Genomic DNA, 20,087 nt, shown 5'->3' with positions numbered 1-20,087 from the left:
CATCTCAAAAAAAAAGAATTCCTTGTCCGCTTCCTCAAATAAATATCTTTTATTGTAGGGTTTGAACTGCAAATATGAGAGTCAAGGAATTCCAACAAATAGCGCCTTGAATGGCATGAAAAGACAGGATGACAAAATGGAAAGAAAAAAACACACACACGTTCGCGTCATGTCAATGCCTATGCCCAATGTCCCAGAAACGCAAAAAAGACGTGCCGTGAAATACTAGCAGGAAATTTTCTTCGAGAAGGACGAAAGAGAGAGAAAATTTTCTTTGGATGTGTGCCATGCGCGTCTGACGATGTGCGAGGAGCATGCCAATGGGTATCATCGCCAGAAACCTACTGTACGGAGTACTACCCCTACCGTTACAGAACGTGAAAGGCTATGCAATAGGGGAAAGCATCTCTGCTGCATGCCTCCAGTTGCGCCGTGCACTACGGAGAGGCCATGTGTTAGTTCGCGAAATTTAAGAATTTAGCTATTGTAGTATTTTTATTTTTATTTGGTAATTAATGTTTAATTATTACTAATTAAGCTTAAAACGTTCGTCTCGTGATTTTCAACCAAACTGTGCAATTAGTTTTTTTTCGTCTACATTTAATATTTTATACACGTATCGTAAGATTCGATGTAATAACTACTGTAGTATTTTTTAGGAAACTTTTTGAATCATCGCACGTCCAATCGAAATCCAGCCTTGCGTCGCGCAAACACATGGTGCCCACCCTTTGACCGGAATGAACGTTCTTCTCTGTTATTCCTCCGGCCAATTTTTTTTTAAAAAAAAAACAGCGTAATTTTAGCTTTTTTAATTTTAACCCTGTCTATAAAAAAAAATATTAATAGTATTATAGTAACATCGAACCAGTACTGATATTGAATTGGCCACAAAATATATTTTTGTAGCATATATGTTTTGATATAAATATGATATTTTTTATAAATTTAGTTAAACTTAAAAATAAATTGACTTGCATCAAATTTATAGTTATACTTTTGTACAAAACATGTCGGGACTTTTCATTTCCTGTGGCCCAGGTGGAATTAATTAAGTCGTTTGTCTTGTGTATGGAAAGTTGGAGGGAAGACACATCATTTAGAAATATATCTTGTGTATGAACAACGTAATCCATAGTCCGTGCTATTATCATTTCCTTTTATTCAGAGAGTGTTTGGATGCCGGCCACTGTTGGGCACGCCTAAAGTGCGGCATGGTGTGGCGTAGAGTTTTTCGGCGCCGCACCTGAGGCATAGTTTTCTAGGGCCAGCGCCACACTTCATGGCGAGTTTTCCATTATTGCAAGATTCTATGGCTGCCTCAACCACGTAATAAGCTTGCCACCGCTGTGGCATTGCGGTGTGTGGCTGGAAATCAAATGGTCTCTGATCCTCCATGCACGCACCGGCTCTATACACGTACTCCTACGTACGTCTTGTTCGATCGGTCGTCGTTTGTGTATCATTTGTTAGCTAAAAAGGCCTGATTATGATTACTAGAAGCTACTCCCTACGGTAACCTTCGACATGTGCAATCAAATCTCTGCTCCCTGTCTTCATGCATATTCCCTCCGTACTTAAAAAATGAAGTCGTTTTGGACAAGGCTTGGGTCAAATATTGAGAATATAAATCACGAATAACTTTTAAGTTGTTAAGTTTGGAAATATGAAAACCATATGTATAGATTTGTCGTGAAAAATACTTTCACAAAAATTTACATATATCACTTTTTGATAAATATCTTTATAAAAATAAGTAGTCAAAATTATGCTTTGGAGACCGTATTGCTGTCCAAGACAACTTTATTTTTGAGTATGGAGGGAGTGTGTGCTTGCTGGTTCTTCTAGGTTTTGTACCGGTACTAAGCCCTGTGTAGTAGTAGCAGAACTTAGGGTCTACAGACTCTACACGACGCCTAGCCCGAAAACTAAACACTTGCCTGAACAGGGCATAGATGAGCTAGACGAGTAGCTGCTGTGATATACTATGGCCTCTTGACATTGCAGTAGTTTTAGCAGGAGTGCACCGCTGAGTGCAGGAGACATCCGTGGTCTTCCAGCCATGATGCGCCATCATTAACCATGGCCAGCTTTCTTTTACTTTGCTCTCTAAGACGAGCGCTTAACACAGTTTTAAGCGATGGATCGAAGGGGAGAGCCTAAACGTACTACTGTACTGTACTCCCACATGCAATCACTGATGCCGGCTGCTGCTGCTGCCGCCGCCGCCTGTGCCCTGTAGAGAGCATCGATGATTGGGTCCTGGGCACGTGCCGAAAGCCTCGCTCCCAAAAGATTCTCAGCTCCAAGCCTGCGAGTGGCGATCGGTACTACTACTCGGTGTGTGTACTCATCACTCATCAGTAGTACACTGCTCTTTGTTGTAGCGGTGTTTCTCTTCTTGCTGTACAACATGCATGCATATGGATGATCATCTCAGAAGATGTGAAGCTTCAGTTCATTTCACCGCTCGTAGCAGGTGCGGTACGTGCAAGCTCTACATAGGACCACTATAAGAGTACGCAGCAGCATGCGGTGGATCAGGTTCGGGTGTGGTAACCTGAAGTCCTGAACTGAAAATGCTGAAATTAAGTTTCCTGCTGCCACTCTGATAAAAACCCAGCGCGAATTTTATGCCCCAACAGGCCATGGCTACGCTGCATGTCCTTGATGTTCTCCCATCGTCGTGCGTGCTGCAAGGGCTGCGACGCGTACGTGGTCCACGCAAAAAAAAAATGTATCTAGAAAAAAAACTTGCTTTGGGCCGGGACACTCAGCGGATGATCTACAGCTTAAGCGAGGATCGATCAGACAACTAGACAAGACTACACGTTGTACTGTAGAGTGTAGAGAGAGTAGAGAGTCTCGTGCGCCTCACTGGCGTCACCGGAAACCGGTGGCCTTGAGCATGCAGCTCTTGCACGGCCTCCCTTGGATTCTTGAACGACGACGACGAGAAGGGCCGGATTCGCGTCTGTTTGGCGCCACGTGCATGCATGCGCCCATCGTGCGTGGCACTGGCGCACACGCCGCCCGTTTCCGGTGTTCCAGATCGGCGCGGCAGAAGACGCAGATAAACAAAAGTGCTGCTGCTACGCCGGTGCCCCGCCCGATAGGTTTATTTGTCCCGGTGCGGCTTGTCATCCATGGCTCCCTCGTCCCCGCCTGCCTGGCTGCTCCGTGCCTCGTGCATCGATCGGCGTTCGCAAAAACAAGTGCAAGCTGCTTCCTCATCACCTTTTCCAACCGATCCTTTCACGAGGTTGCTAGCCAAAAAAGAAAAAAACGCACACATGCAAACGCAGCTTGGCGCGGTGCCTCTTCGTTCTCCTAATCTCGTTGTTTTTTAGGAAGAAAAAAAAAGAAATTGCTTTGCTGCCTGATCAAACCGCAACAGAGAAAGTTCACGTTACATCCTTAACTTTTGCGAAAGTCTGCTTTTCCTCTCTAAACTCTAAAACCGGATAAACCACCTCTTGAACTTTTAAAACCGTTCGTTTTACCTCCCTGACCGGTTATAAGCGGTTTTCAAAGGCGGTTTTGTCTTTGTCTTTTTTATTTATTTCTGCTGGATATTTGTAAAATCATGGTAAATCACAGAAAAATCATAAAATAGAAAATCCAATTTCGTTAGACTTTACATGATTAGATCTACACAGTGACCATATAATATGGTATGCTTTAGTATACTTTTTTTGCTATAGCTTTAGATCTATGTTTTTCTATAATTAATTCATAGCTGCAGTATCTATGGTCCAATTATGAAGAACTTTTTTGATGGGCTAATTATTGTATATTTGAACCGTAGTAAAAATTTCATACTCATTGGATCATGTATAACTTAGTTATAGATTTATTTTATAACTAAGTTATACATGATCCAATGAGTATGAATTTTTTACTACAATTCAAGTATACAATAGTTAGCCTACCATAAAAATTTCACCACATTTAGACAGTAGAAACTACAGCTATAAATTAATTACAGAAAAACATAGATCTAAAGCCATAACAAAAATGTGTACTAAAGCATACCATATTACATGTTCACTGTGTAGATCTACTCATGTGGAGTCTAACAAAATTGGATTTTCTATTTTATAATTTTTCTGTGATTTACTATGATTTTTCAAATATTCAATCGAAATAAATAAAAAAGAAAAAAGACAAAACCGCCTTTGAAAAGCGCTTATAACCGGTCAGGGAGGTAAAACGAATGGTTTTAAAAGTTCAGAAGGTGGTTTACCTGGTTTTAGAGTTCAGAAAGGAAAAACAGACTTTCGCAAAAGTTGAGAGATGTAACGTAGACTTTTTCCAACTGCAACGTCTATATCATCCTGTGTTGCAAGTTGCAGGGGCCTGTGGCAGTCCATTGTATTCCGCTAAGTTTTCGGCCCAACCACTTCCCGGCCCATGAAGCCCTGCGCCGCGTGACGAATCGCGAAGCCGACTGGCCTAAACCAACTCCCAACCAAGGCGGCGACGGGCCGACGGCTAAACCTAATTAAACCCCTCGACGCAGCCGCCGGCGGAGGGGAGGGGCACGGGGACAGAAAATGGCGGAGGGGAACGGCGGCAGCGGCAGCGGCGCCGCGGCGGGCGTCCGCGTGGGGGCCGAGTCCTCCGAGCCGAAGCGCGCCTCCCTCCGCGCCATGCCGCACGAAGAATGCGTCGAGGGCATCCGCTCCGCGCTCAAAAGTACGCGCCCGGCACCACCACGGCCGCCCGCTCCTGGTTCTTCCGTGTGCTGACCCCGTGCTGTCATGTCAATCCGGTGCGCAGATCCGACGGTGCGGTTTCTGAGGGAGCGGATGGAGAAGGCCGGATGCCAGGTGTGGCCGCGCCTCATCCAGGCGGCAACCTGCTCCAGTGCCGGCGGCTACGCCAGCGGGCATGGGGTATGCTCTTCTTTGCTTCCCTTTCCCCATCTTTTGGCTTCCAAAGGATCGTCGCCATTGCCCATTGGTAGATAGGGTGCAAGTAGAAGGCTAGAAACTTATCTTGACCAATAGCGCTGCTGTATAATCCGCTTGGAATGTGCTCCTATCAGTCTGCTCACAGTTAGGAATGATTCAGTGCAACATGCTACGAACGATCTATTCTTCATTTGGCAAATGACAGTCCTTTAGCTGTTTTTGATATGACTACTACATGCTAATTTGGCTCAGAATTGGCTACCATAGTGCTCAAGATTCGCCATCTCAGGGCACCTGAAACTGTGATATGCCAAAAGTGTGATATCTCCTCTCAAAATAAAAAGGGGTGTCAGAGCTAGTGATGAAGTATGTTGGACTGGCTTATGAGCTTGATTGCCTGTTCCCTTTAGGTAGATGTAGTTCATTGTATATCAATTGGTAACTTATTGCGTATAGTTAGAAACTAAAGACCCTTTCACCTTTTGTGTTGGATGGGGCTACAAGTTGGCAGTGTAGATTTCTATGCTATTGTTCGTTCCTGGGACACTGCTTTGATGAACACTTGGGTATTTGGACAGCATAAAGTTACTGTGGAATGTATGGGTCTCCTACTTGCAACACATCAGCTAATCTCATGGTTCACGTGGATATGGCACCTTTTTTTCTCAGTAATATCGTAAATCGTAATAACTATGTGCTTATGTGTTTGTCAAAAAACACTGAATTCTTTAATGCTTTGATTCATTTGTCATCTAGTACTCTATTTTCCTAGTCGACTACTAATGGCAGAATAGGCTTAATTTTGCAATGATTGTGTCCAGATAAAAGTTTGCTGCAATCACATGGCTTTTCAAGATCAGATTACCCAGGTCCTTATTCATGAACTGATACACGCTTATGACGACTGTGTTGCCAAAAATCTGGACTGGAAGAATTGTGCTCACCATGCTTGCTCTGAGGCAAGAAAGCTCTCCCCTTTTACAATGTCATGTATTGTTGCATGAAAACTTATGCTTGCTTTAATGCCTGCACATTCTTAGATTCGAGCCAATCACCTTAGTGGTGATTGCCATTACAAACGTGAATTGTTGCGTGGTTTCATGAAGATAAGGGGTCATGAACAAGTAAGTCTCTTTTCTAACCTTGTGACTCATATTCGAGCTACAAAGTACAAACCACATGCGCCTCTGTTACCTAGCTGTTTTTTCTCTGTTCTCTACTCGCATAACATAATTGTATATCTACTTGCTTCCTCCTCCACAACAACAACAACAACAAAGCCTTTAAGTCCAAACAAGTTGGGGTAGGCTAGAGTTGAAACCCAGCAGAAGCAATCAAGGTTCAGGCATGTGAATAGTTGTTTTCCAAGCACTCCTATATAAGGCTAAGTCTTTGGGTATATTCCATCCTTTCAAGTCTCCTTTTATTGCCTCTACCCAAGTCAACTTCGGTCTTCCTCTGTCTCTCTTCACGTTACTATTCTGGCTTAGGATTCTACTATGCACCGGTGCCTCTGGAGGTCTCTGTTGGACATGTCCAAACCATCTCAACCGGTGTTGGACAAGCTTTTCTTCAATTGATGCTACTCCTAATCTATCATGTATATCATCGTTCCGAACTCGATCCCTTCTTGTATGACCGCAAATCCAACGCAACATACGCATTTCCGCGACATTTATCTGTTGAACATGTCGTCTTTTCGTAGGTCAACATTCTGCACCATACAACATAGCAAGTCTAATCGCCGTCCTATAAAACTTGCATTTTAGCTTCTGTGGTACCCTTTTGTCACAATAGTTAATTTTGGCTTTGTTCTGAGTCAAACTTCTTTAACTTTGTCCAAGTTTGTAGAAAAACACTCAAACATCTAGAATATCAGATGAGTTTCATTAGATTCTTTATGCAATATATTTTGATAGAGAATTTATTTGAACTCGTAAATGCCAGTATATTTTCTAAAAGCATGGTCAAAGTTAGAGAAATTTGACTTAGGATAAACACAAAATGAACTATAATTTGTAATGGAGGGGGTATGAACTATCAAAATTTAATTTATGTGTGTTAGCAATAAAATACTCAGTTACTATTGCCAAATATAAAATGCATCTGAGGATACTGAGATTTTTCTTGTGCTTCCGATGGCTCTCTTGAGTTCATTTTTTTAGTTTCAACTAATATCCTCTAATTGTATTTTTTGCCTAATTGAATTTCATCTACTGTATCATTTCTGTTTATTTCTTAAAGGACTGTGTCAAAAGGCGGGCTCTGGTGTCTCTGAAAAACAACCCATACTGCTCAGAGACTGCTTCAAAAGATGCAATTGAAGCTGTATGGGATATATGCTACAATGACACGCGCCCATTTGATAGAGCTCCATGAAATCTTTTCAGGACTGGGATACACTAGCTATTTTGTGCAACCTGTTTTGATATTCTGACGCCCTACAGAAAACTGTATTTCAGCAAACTGTGACAGCAAAGTACAGCTTTTTTTTCCCCTGCTGTAGCCAAGCCGTGCTGCATCCGTGATGAGTCTGCGCACATTGTAACGATTTAGTTCGAGTAATTCAATTCTTTTGTGCGACATCCCGACAGTTCAATAAGTTATAAACATAAAGTTTGTCGGTAGCGTGCATACTCTTCAGAAGGAAATTGCTGTTGATGTTGGTGTGTTGTGCCATTATATTTGTTAGCATCAACATGTGGAAATGCATCCACCGAAGTTCTCAAGTCTCAACTCAACCATCTCAAGCCATTAAATTACCCACCAGGAACTAAAAGAACAGTAGGAGAATAAGTTAGAAGCTTCTTAGGGGAAGCTGAGATGATATGGAAATTTGAAGTTTGAACCATCTCTTGAAAACTCTTTGTTCTAGACCAGCTTGATCCGCAAGAGATAAATAGTCTATATATAAGGAGTACTCTACCTAGTTAACTAGAGCTATGTTCGTGGACGGAATTACTAGGTTATCTGGAACAAGTTTTCCAGAGACAAATTCATAATAGTCGGAATAACTCAACTTGAGCTTGAAAGAAAGGTTTCCTGGAGCTCCCTCCTATGAAAATGGAGTGGCAATGTAGAATGGTTGATCAACTAGCTATTTGGATTCAAGGTGCTTATCAGCCTAGTATTCTTTTCCGGGTAGGTTGGTTTAAGCAAATGTACGGGTGGGAATGATCCGGCCCTTTCATATCGAAAGACAGTCTGAATGTCGAAAGAGAGACAAATTCATAATATACCAGTGCTTTATTTGACTCTATCAATTTAAACATGTCTGAAATGTCAAGACTCCCCAAAAACTGCATGGTGGAACTTTATTTATTTTTCATAATACTCATATGAGCGCATATGTGCCTTACCTCTATAAGCACCACTGACGGATTGAATTAGTAGATCTTGAGAATGATAAAGTCACTATAGGTGGCCCGCTGTCGGAGGCACATCAACTTTTACAAAAACAATACATAATTTCATCTTCAATTAAATATAAGAAAATACACGCACTTGTATATAGAAGTATATTAATTATTTAATTGTAACAGAATAAAAATAAATTTACTGGTAAAACTGATTCAATAATAAAAGAAATTAACACTTGCTATTCCTTGGTTTTTCTCATACTGAAATTTCATTAACCAACTCTCCTTGTGCATAAATAAATCAATGTGGGCACATGACCACTCAATAGATCCCCAAAACTTTTCCACGAGGCACTAAAATAATTTTTTAGAACTTATCACAAACCTAAATGCTTTGAGCAAGTTTAATATCATATTCAAATTCGAATTGATGGAGTTAAAAAGAATATCAAGTCAATATTAATTCCAAACTCGGTTTGGGCTGCTTCTTTGTCGTCCCATTCCTTTCTCCCGCACCCGAGCCCAATCTGACCTGCGGCCTTTTCTCTCCTTATTTCTCTTTAGGCCGAATAGGCCGCCAGCCACTCCCCAATTAACCCAACATGCGTGACACACGACCCCGCACATCAGCGGCACAGCAGTACAGCACCAACCTGCGTCTGCCTGTGAGCCAGCACCGGCTTCCCTCTCTTCCTCCAGCCATGTGCCATATCACCATGCTTCTTTTAGGCCTTGTCCAATCCCCTCGATTTGGGGATTATGAACAAGCCCTTATGCTGACTTTCCATTGAGCCCATATAATGGTTCGCGTTCTTTTATTTTCTTTATTTTTCTATATTATATTCAAACATGTTTCTGCTTATGAATATTTCCTGTTCTATCTAGCTTTTGTCACCACCAGAATAGATGATTGCAATGGTCAAGCATAGAGAACCACTAATGTTATTGGAATTTCTAGCTTCAGGAGCATGCATGCCTTTTCCAGTTAAACAGTTGCCTAATTGAATTCTATCTGCAGTGGCATTTGCTCCATTTCTGAATGAAGGGAGCGTCAAGAGCTGAGCTCCGATGTCTGTTAAGAACAGCCGGACAGCCCAAACCGCGACTAACGAGTGATCTAGCGAGCCATGAACAGCATTATGTATGGTATCCTGAGAATGTACATGCAAAACCTTTGTATTGGTATTGCTGATCCAACTCAAGCTAACTTGATGGTATCCGAAGCTGCAGATCCTGATATGGTGAGTGACGACAGTATCATGTTTATATGTACCCCACAATCTTTAGCGATATCACCAATCAACTTTCACAAAGCATTAGGGCACTAAGATATTACTGTATGTTCCAGCTAAAGGCAACTCAAAATAGCATGGTACAGCTTATGAAGCTACATGTGCACTAGTCATCAGTAGCTACAAAATGATGCTCCATTCATCTGTATATATGCAGGTTGCAGGCTGATCTCGACGAGTTCCAAAATATTGTGTGCACAAAAGAGATCCTGGTGTGTTTGTTCTGACAGAAAAGAGCACTAACAAAGATTCAAAGTATGATCATCCCGACGATCACTAGCAGGCTATCTACTTTCACAAACTATCAGGGTACTTAAAGTGGCAGTAGGACTGCCGTTCTAGCGCTGCAGCCTCCTTTTCAGCTTAAAAACTGTCCTGAGGACAACTAATCTTCAGAGGCCACTGGCGGCTAGGAGTAGCGCTTCAGAGGCCACTGGCTGCAGCCCAATGGCACCGCAAATTGTTCACTATTCTAGCACTTTCTGCACAACAATAGCACGTGAATATTACTAGTAATAAGCAAATCCAGGCTACGCTCAGAGACCATGAGCCTACTGAAGAACCTAGAAACAATTTAACAAAAACCATGCTTAGTGGTACCTTTTGTGAATTCAAAACCACACTGTTTTACTACTAGCACTACTTAATATCGGCCTCGGTATTCGCGTGCGTGGTTCGCTCGAGCGAGTGGAGCTCACATGAGCCGCCATTAAACTAGCTCAGCAGCTCTCGGCCCCAAAAAGCCATGGCAGGGCCGCGGGCTTAAACAAAAGTCGCGAGCTCCAGAAACTACAGATTCTTCTCATGGGATGCGTCCCTCTTCCGAAGGCCGAGGCCGGGGAGGGGGACAGGACGGAGGTATTAAAACTCGGAACCCTGCACTGCCTAGAGCCAAATCTCCTGTGTCTTTGACTTGCGAGCTGCGTGCCCAACTGTCTTTGACGAGCCCTTGCCTCTATATATGCACACACGTACGCTCGCAGATGCAAGGAGGTAGGTGAGAGTAGCGAGACCGTGAGAACGAAACGAACACAGGTGAGGTGGTGAGAGAGCAGCAGCATGGTGTCGCTTGGGATTGTGAGGCTGGTCGCTCTGGTGCTCTTGGTAGTCTTCAGTTCATCACTGCATCAACAAGCAGGCGTTGGTGAGTCATCTAGTTGTTATGGCTTTGTTCATACATTTGCTGCAAATTAAATGCTGCTGCTACTATGTTAGTCTTTCATCTTTCACTGCTGTAACCTCTTCCATGTGAATGCTCACTGTTTAGTGATGACTGAGTCCTGAAAGTTTTTTTCATTTCGGTTCTGAAGGTGCTATTAGGCTGCACGACAGAAGGCAACACGCGCAGCAGTGGGCGGAGGAGAGGAATCAGCTGAGATCATACATGACCATGGACTACGCCCCATGGCACCGCCGCGTGCCCAAGCACAACTGATTCAGCTAGTATAGGGCGCAGGCAGATTTCAGAAAGCCAGAAGATGCTTTGAGCTCAAAGTCCATTATTCAGGCTCCAGCACCAACAACAACACCAGCAGAGCATCCATCGGAGCATGAAAACATTGAGAGATCAAGCTTTCTGATGCTCTCATCTCACTGTCAGAGTGTACGTTCTTCAGGCTCCAACATTAGCAGCATCTGCCGAAGCATGATGACAGGCAGGAGAAGTTGATAGTAGGTGCGATTCTTTTCGTTGTAGCCGTATGTGTATCTATGTGTCCACAGCGTGCCGATATATGCACGCAAATTTTGCCCCCCTGACCTAATGGTATTTCTAGGATAAATATATACGCAGCTATAGTACTACTAGTTACTGATCAGTGTCTACTCAGTTTCTGTAATAAGGTGTGTTGAGGTCTTGTAGTTTGGTTAGGTAAAGTTTCTGCTTCTTCTGTAAGTGCAACAGGAGGTACTAGAGTGGAAAGTTCAGACTCGGAAATGCATATGTACTGAACATGGTGGCCATAATGGAATAAGTACATTGAAGGAGCATTTGCAACATTGTCGCTCTGCCATTTTCATCAGTTCTTTATTTTCCTTCAATTGGAGGAAGTCGGTCAGCTTATTTTTGTTTCTTTTTTTCCCCTCATGGTAGACTCTAATAGCTAGTATTATTCACTAACTATTCATTTTTCCTGCATTGTCTCCTCTCTAACGATCATACTTCATGAACGAAGCCATGTAATAGTTGTTGCTTAAATTTGTTAGATATTCAGAACTAATGCTACGACGACGCGGCTGCTAGGTTTCAGAAGATGGATTCAGAGAAAGAGAAATGAGATGCCATTGGAACTGTTACACCCACAGCCCATATGGCTAGCATGCATTTCAATCTAAGTTTTACTAGCTAGACAACTAAAAAATGTAAGGATTTCTGAGTTTATCTTAAGTTACAAGTCATGAAACTGATTTCAGCCGTTACAAGTCATGGACACTTTGCTATTCTAGTACTATCTCTCGGTCCTAAAATATAAGGATTTCTGAGTTTATCTTAAGATAAAATAATATTGCTCATTTCTGAACGTTTAACCCAGTTTATAGAAAGGAGCATATTTTACGATATCATCTAAGTTTAGTCGACAAATACTATACCGCGCACCCTTGTGTTTTAGATCAAAATATGCTACCAGTACCTAGTTATTTGGCACAGACCGTAATTCACAGCTCTTGTAGCCTGAAACTGTACTTTTGGGAGCTGTAACTCATATACGGATACATGCAGCGGTGCAAGTGCAAGAGCACAGAACCAGAAGAGAAGAGCTTAGAATATTCAGATCTTAAGCCCGGTAAATATGGTGATGTCCCTTTTGGCAGGAGAGAGGATAGGCACGCTCCAACCCAACTTTTACTGAATGGACCGCGAAATCGACGGGCAAATACAAATACCGCGTTGTTCATGTTACGGCCGCTCGTCCTCCTGTTCACATCGGCGGGGCGGCAGCCGTACCACCAGTCACCAGACCAAAAGGTTGCTCCGACCGCCCTGATCGTCCTCCGGAAAGCGAGCGGGCAGCGCGATCACATGGATCGCCTGGGGCGCCGCGGAGGCCCCCGGCAGAACGGCGATTAGACTTTTGACTGGCCACCGGTTCCGCCGCGCTTTGACCCACCCTGCGCCCGCGGCGTGGGCGCGTGGCGTGCTATGGCATGGCAAGGCGCGGCCTCAGCTTCGGCAACGGAGACGTTGCCTTTCCGGAGCCGTTCCAGTTTCAGACGTGTCGTCGTACGGCGATGAATGCCCAACATACATCTTCAGGTGAATGGTGGTCGGCCGGATCCGTTCCCGTCCGGAGTCCGCCGTCCAGCCATTTGCATGTGTGCTGCGCCGCATCTACAGCACAGTCGCACGGCCGGCGAAGTGCACCGGGCTGCCGGGCAGTGGACCGCGCGCCTACATACGTACTGTCATCAGACGGGCAGTGCCAGGGGCAGCTCGGCGTGCTGGGCATCGTGATTGCCCGGGGCGTGAAAGCGGGGGAAAAGCCAGCGAGTTTGCGCGCAGTTTGGAGCACGCAAAATGGGCGCGCGTAGTAACGGTACGTCGGTACCGAGCGGCACGAAGTGGAGATCGACATCGTCGCGGAAGCCCATTCGCCGATCGATGGACCCCGTAACAGGCCGAGCTCCAACCCGGTCAGATTCGGAGGACGAGGCGCAGCGCAGGCAAGTGAAAAACCCAAGACTTGCCTGGACCCCGTCAGGTCAGGCCGTCACCCGAGGGCCTCCACGAGCGGCCGTACATCGCGCGGTTAAAGAAACGCAACCGAGACGTCGGGTCCCGGCGAGATGAGCCAGCCCCGAAAATCCGAAATGCACCGAACCCGCGAGCCGGACGCTGGCGGTGGCGGCCTTGCCGAGGCTGGCCGCTGGGCGAGACGTGGTGCCGTGGCACGGTGGCAGCCTCGCCGAGGAAGGGAGCCAGGGACGTGTGCGGTTGGTCGCGCCGCGCGTGGTACGTACGCGCCGTGGAGACCGAGGTGACGCACGGGCGCGCCTTGAGATCGGGGCCGGGGTGTCCGGACTACGGAGCCGGACGAGGACGGGCTGGCAGAGCCCTCGACACGAGGTCTGGTGCGCCGCGCCCGCCAATGCACGGCACTCTCACTCCCCTCGCCCCAAGAGATGCCCGCCTGTGTGGCCAGCCCGCCGCTGTTGCTTTGCTTGCAGTCGTTAGTCGTTCCGTTCGTTCGTACACATGTTCACTGGTACGCTGGTGCGTGGCTTTGCAGCGCTTGCAAAACAGAGGCGGCGGTCTGCTGCTCGGCGCTTTCAGGCTTGCTTTCCCCGTTTGTTTCAGGCAGGCTCATTCAATAATATTTTTTTCTCACAATAAACTAGCACCAGCCAGTCCAAACCAGCCCAGAAATCAACCAACGAACACGTCGTTCGTGTGTGTTTGGTTGCAGAGACTAAAGTTCAGTCCCTCTCGTATCGAACGTTCAGATGCTAATTACGAGGACTAAACATGAGTTAATTATAAAACTAATTACACAGACGGAGACTAATTTACGAGATGAATCTATTAAGCCTAATTAATCCATCATTAGCGCATATATTACTGTAGCACTACATTGTCAAATCATGGACTAATTAGGTTTAATAGATTCGTATCGTAAATTAGTCTCAATCTGTGCAGTTAGTTTTATAATTAGTCTATATTTAATACTCAAAATTAGTGTTCAAACATCCGATTTGACCCTTTTGTAGCCTTTCAGTAACGGGCTTGCCAGCGCGCTCGTACGTTTGGACAGCCACGCCGTTTCTCGCGTCCAAGCGAGGTCCATCCCACCCCAAAAGTCACCAGCATCAAGAAAGAGGGAGAGGGGACGGCGGATGCCCAAACAGTGTTGGGAGGAGGAGGAAACATCGAGGCGAGAGAACAGAAAGCGATGAGAAGATACAACATTCGATCTATTTTTTGAAACATTCAGATGCAACACTTGCAATATATGTCTGAAGACGGATGAAACACTTGAAACAAACATCTAAAACACTTGTGGAAAACGCCTGAAAAACACTTGAAAATCATTGCAAACGTATGCAACATCAAGATGAAACACTTGCAAATATGCATATAAAAAAACCTGGAACACTTGAAATATATGCTTGCAATATACATGTACATGCAACATCCAAATCTACTTTTGCAACGTTCAGATAAAACACTTGCAACATACGTCTAAAACAGAAACATCTGAAACACTTAAAACATACTCTTACAACATGCGCTTTCAGTGTAGCATCTACTTGCTATTTGGATGAGTGAAGGCTCGTCGACGCACAGCTCGATACTGCGGAGTGGAGGGAGGAGATACCAGCGGGCGGGCGGCTGCGCGGCCCAACGGGCCATTCTCGCGCTAGTTCCCGTGGTCGTCCGCGCAGTGCAGTCGGTCGGTGCGACTAGGTCGCCCGAGCCACCGCCGGGCCCCGCCGCGGACCTCATCCGCCACGTCGTGGAGCACGAGTCCCGCCTCTGCCCTGAGCTACTGGAGCACAAGATCCTCAAGAAGACCGTCACCATCGTGTTGTTCCTCAAGACCGACGTCGCGGTTTCAGACCAAGGCCGCGTTTAGTTCGGCCGATTTGGCGCCGGCCAAATCACTGTAGCGACACTGTTGCTACAGTGTCGTTTTGTTTTTATTTGATAATGATTGTCCAATCGTTGACTAATTAGGCTCAAAACGTTCGTCTCGCAAAGTACAACTAAACTGTGCAATTAGTTTTTTATTTCGTCAACATTTAGTACTCCATGCATGTACCGCAAGTTTGATGTGACGGGAAATCTTCTTTTTGTATAGTGCCAAAGTTTGAAATTATGGGAAACTAAACATGGCCCAAGAACGCGCGCCTCCGCACCGAGCTCGATGCCGCTAGGACCGGCCAACAGCGGGTGGTTGTGTTGGAGAAGGAGATGCCAGAATTGTTTTCTTTTCTTGGAGAAGACGTGAGCAGACTTTGTATTGGACTCCGTAGACCCACAAAGGACACGTTCGAAGCGTCGGATGCCGTTAGGAGAGCATTACTGTTTCATTTCAGTAAGGCCCCGTTTAGTTGCCAAAAAATTTTGCATAGTAACTGTCACATCGAATCTTACGGCAATTGCATAGAGTATTAAATGTAGACGAAAAAAAAAGCTAATTACACGGTTGGTCGAGAAATCGCGAGACGAAACTTTTGAACCTAATTAGTCTATAATTAGACATAAATTACCAAATACAAACGAAATGCTACAGTGAACCAAAATCCAAAATTTTTTTTTGATCTAAACGCACCCTAAGCTCCGGCCTCCGAAGTTAATCTGCTTCTTAGGACCACCGACCACCGGCCCATTTTTCTAACTCCGATCGTTGGGCCAAGATCGTCGGGCGACCACCAGCCCATTGTACCTACTCGGATGTTGGACCAAGATTCCTTGGAACGCAGAAATATTAGGCAGCGTTCGGTTACGGAGAAACAGTGCCACGGAACCGTTCTGCAGTCAAATTTATATAACCGTGAATGAGTGGAACGATTCGTGGCCAGGAATCTACCTAACCGAACAGGCCCTTACTGAAATTGTATACGATTTTTGTAAAAGTCAGTACATTTTTACAAGAACAAAATGGAAACCGATTTTTTTTCTCTATTCCACAGAAGGCCTAAGTAGGGAAGGAAAATTTTCTTTTGACCCTAAAGTGTGGCGATTGTTCGGTTCTCTTTCCGTATTTATAAAATCAGATTTCTAGTTTTTATTTTACTCAATTTTTAAAACCATTTATTATTGCACCTTAAACGATTTTGGATTATGGTTTTGGTTAGTATGATGTCGCGTTAACTGCTGGGGGTTTTCATTGATACTTTAGGAAGGTAAATTGGACAACTGTTTTTTTTTTTTTTTCAAAATGTATGCAATTAAAAACCATAAAATATGCTTTAGCCTTAGAAATTTTGTTTTAGCTTAGAAAAATTTGAAACCGGTTTAATATTTTTTGCTAAAATCAGTTCTATCTTATGGTGACTAAGACTGTCTCCAACAATGAGAACCTATACACAGCACCCATTCTCTGATTTGGGTTTTACACAGTAAAAAGCATACGCATCCAAAACTCGGCTTCTCCAGCAGACAACCCAAATCGCTGTACAGAGGCCCCGCCGAGCACGGAGCTCTGCCCGGCGCCCCAGTACAACAGCGAGCAAAGCAAGACCCCTCCTTGCTCTGCCGTGCACGGAGTTGGAGCACCACCACCATTCCTGCAGCAGCAGGAAGCAGCCTCCCCCTCCTCTTCCTCCTGCTGGAAGAGCACGCGAGCGAGAGAGATACAAGTGATGGCGCTGCTGTTGCTCCTGGTGGCCATGCTCGGCGTGGTGCTGGCGAGCAGCCTGCTGCTGCGGTGGAACGAGCTCTGGTACAGCCGCCGCCGGGGCCTGCCGCTAGGCACAATGGGGTGGCCGCTCTTCGGCGAGACCACCGAGTTCCTCAAGCAGGGGCCCAGCTCTTGACCCGCGGCCGGCGAGATCCAGACGAGCGCGGCGGTGGCCCCCCGGATCCAAGCGACGGCGGCAACCCAAGCTCGCGCGTGGCGGCGGCTCCTCACCGCTGCTTCTGCGGGCGCACGGCACCGTGCACGCCCGCGCCGCCTTCGTCCTCGACGACCCCGCAGCCCGCGTGCGCCACCACCGGGCCGCGCTCCAGGCGGCCCAGCGCGCCGTCGAGCTCGCGCCGGAGTCCATCGAGCTGGCCCACTTCCACGCCATGCTGCTATTCGACGCCGCCAACGGCGGATGCGCCTACGAGGAGGTCGTCGCCGAGTGCGAGCGCGGCCTCAGCATCGAGGTCCCCTCCGACCCTTCACCCCACTCCCTCAGTGTTTTGCGTCGTCGGAAGAGACGACGCTTTTTTGCCTTGCAAGTCGCCTGCTACGCAAAATGCCTGCCTGGTTTGCCTCCTCCGTTGGAGCGCGTTTTCAGGACGTAAAACACTGTGCAGCACGTATTTTGCGTTTGGGTCGTCCACTGGCTGCTCTGTTGGAGACAGTCTAACTTGGGACAAATTGGGTCTTCTATGGACTTATTTAGTTTTCATTTGCTAGTAGATGCTCTCATGTCTATCGTAATTATTGTTTACGTCGATGCTTGATCTTAACTATATAAAAGTTCAAGTGACTTTGATAGCAACACAAATATCATGTAACGATATCTTTAATAAGAACAAAAGTATCACTTGATCATGTTAGTGCCACTTGATTCTATCGATGACAATGTTAGTGCAGAAAAGCATGGAGTCTTGTCTTTAAAGTGTGAATGATATAACTCATAGGTATCACACCGCAAACACCAGCAATACAAAAGAAAACAAGAAAAAAGATAACGAGAGTATCTACCATCAAGAGTAGTCTATGTGACATGGCCTTCTACATAGTCCAATTGGTCAACATCGACTAATCATAATAGATATCCAGAACATTTGCTAGCAAATAAAAAGTAAAAGAAGTCCATAGAAGATTCAAATAAATTAATTCTAGGAATCGTACGATAGAGCATGATTTAGGGAAAATCTGAAACTAGTCTCATAGTTTTTAAGCTAAAATTTTCAATGACTTTTCTAAGATTAAATCATATTTTAGGATTTTTAATTGTCCATTTTTTAGGGAAAAGATATTTTGATTTTTTTAATAAAAAAGTCCAATTTATTCCCTCGCAACTGATTTGGCACCACGTAGGATGGTGATATGACGCTATGTCAGATAAAATCACCTTCCAAAACTTCCTAGCGTGAAAAGCAAATGGTTTTAAATATTTAGTAATGGTAAGATCCAGCTTTAGAATGAAAGGAGTCCGTCTTAGCAGCCCTATTAAAAGAGCTTTCGCATCATATTAGGCCTTTGGCCCTCTTACCGTACAGCAGCCATCTCTCGAGTCTCGACCCTAGCCCACCATCCTCCTGTCCTCGCAAGGGTGGCCGTCCACGATGAGCAAAGTGGGAACGGGGCGACTAGCGTCCAGACGTCCGGACGCAACGTTCGTCCGAACGCTGCTCTCGTGCCCGCGCTCTACACACCCCGCGCCCGACGCATGCCCCATGCTCATCCCCGCTCCGAAGGTAGCAAACGTTCAGACCGACCTTCCCGTGCCTACGCCTGACGCACGCAGAATGGAGGCCCGCGTCCCATCCCACCAAATGCGTCTAGCCCGTGCCCATCCCGACCGATTTGCCGCGACATCCCCTCCCTGTCGCTCTCATGTTCGTGTCCTCCATCTTTGCCACATCAGAGAGTCGCAGCAGCAGGACCACCGAAGGTTAAACTTTTTCCACACCTATATCCAGATCTACTTTTGTAACACTTAGATGAAACAATTGTAACATACGCCTGAAAACAGATGAAACATTTAGAGCATACACTTGCAACATAGCCATTTGCAACATATGCAACATCCAGATAAAACACTTGCAACATACGTATAAAAACAAATTAAACACTTGAAACATGCTCTTGAACACATGTGTGTATAGCCATAGTGTCGGTGTTTTATAAACCGAACTAGTAAACTTATATGATTGCCGCGCTGCTCTAGGAAGATGAGGGTAGCATCCAAAAGACATGAGAATTTATACTGATTTAGGCCGGAGCCCTACATCCAGTCTCAAAGATGGTCAAGCGCGTGTTTCTCGCTTGAATGCTCTGAAGTTCTTACAATGGGGGTACAAGAATGGTGGAACAGGTAGGAGATCTAGAGCTAGGAGATGGGCTGGCCTGAAGGGAAGCTTTAGGAGCCCTTCTATGGTGTCAGAATGAAAGAATGAAAGCTGGATCGAATGGTTTCAGATCCCCAAGATGGGTGCCCTGGCTGCCCTTATATAGAGTTCAGGGCCAGGGCGTATACAAAGAAGGAGGTTCTCCTGACCGAAGGGTCATGAGCCTAAGAGAGGTCCTAGCTAACTTGGCTTGCGAGCTATGCCATCTTGTGGAGCACGTCTGGGCATGGTTGTCGTCATAGTCTTGTGGGCACATCATGTCATGGTGTGACGTGGGGCTACTGTGTCGGCCGTCGCGACACTATAGGCACGGTAGTGATTTGCCTACCATCCTGTGCGACGTGGTCTCCGCCGTGGTCTTCGTCATCACCTCTTGGTTTCTAGGGGCGTTGTACAAGAGTTGGTAGCTGCCCCAGGGTCATCGATTGCCCTATGGGCTTGAGGAGCTGAGGGCTATGATCCCGACCGTTGGAGTCGTGGCCCCCGCCAGTCTAGATGGCCTCTATGTCAAGGCCCTCATCGTGGATCCCATCTCGTCATGGGTAGAATCGTACATGTATCTTGTTGTGCCGTATCTAGACGTGGGCTCCATACCAGCTACCATCGCCTTGGGTGGTGTTGTCTTGTACGCGCTGCGGGGTGCAGGTGTGGCGTCTGACCAGACCAAGGTGACCATTGTCCCCTAGGTCCTTGTAGGGTTAGTGCGACGTGCCTACTCTTGTCAGAGTGGGTAGATTTGGGTAGGGATAAACTCTCCCCGTTCCTCCCGGGGGTTAGGATGGAGGAGAGG

General features: G+C 45.7%; 1 protein-coding gene across 1 annotated transcript; it reads left to right on the top strand.

The window, feature by feature from the left end:
* The first annotated feature begins 4,498 nt into the window (after positions 1-4,498).
* On the top strand, positions 4,499-7,543 carry LOC136493746 (mitochondrial inner membrane protease ATP23-like). Its single transcript, XM_066489891.1, has 5 exons — positions 4,499-4,698; positions 4,783-4,898; positions 5,738-5,875; positions 5,957-6,040; positions 7,161-7,543. Exons 1-5 carry the CDS (start codon positions 4,557-4,559, stop codon positions 7,293-7,295), a joined length of 615 nt encoding a protein of 204 aa, XP_066345988.1. The 5' UTR covers positions 4,499-4,556; the 3' UTR covers positions 7,296-7,543.
* Positions 7,544-20,087: the final 12,544 nt, after the last annotated feature.

The sequence above is a fragment of the Miscanthus floridulus genome, chromosome 11 (genome assembly GCF_019320115.1).
Source record: "Miscanthus floridulus cultivar M001 chromosome 11, ASM1932011v1, whole genome shotgun sequence".
In the NCBI taxonomy this organism is placed as follows: Eukaryota; Viridiplantae; Streptophyta; class Magnoliopsida; order Poales; family Poaceae; genus Miscanthus; species Miscanthus floridulus.
This window is presented reverse-complemented; position numbering and strand designations above follow the sequence as displayed.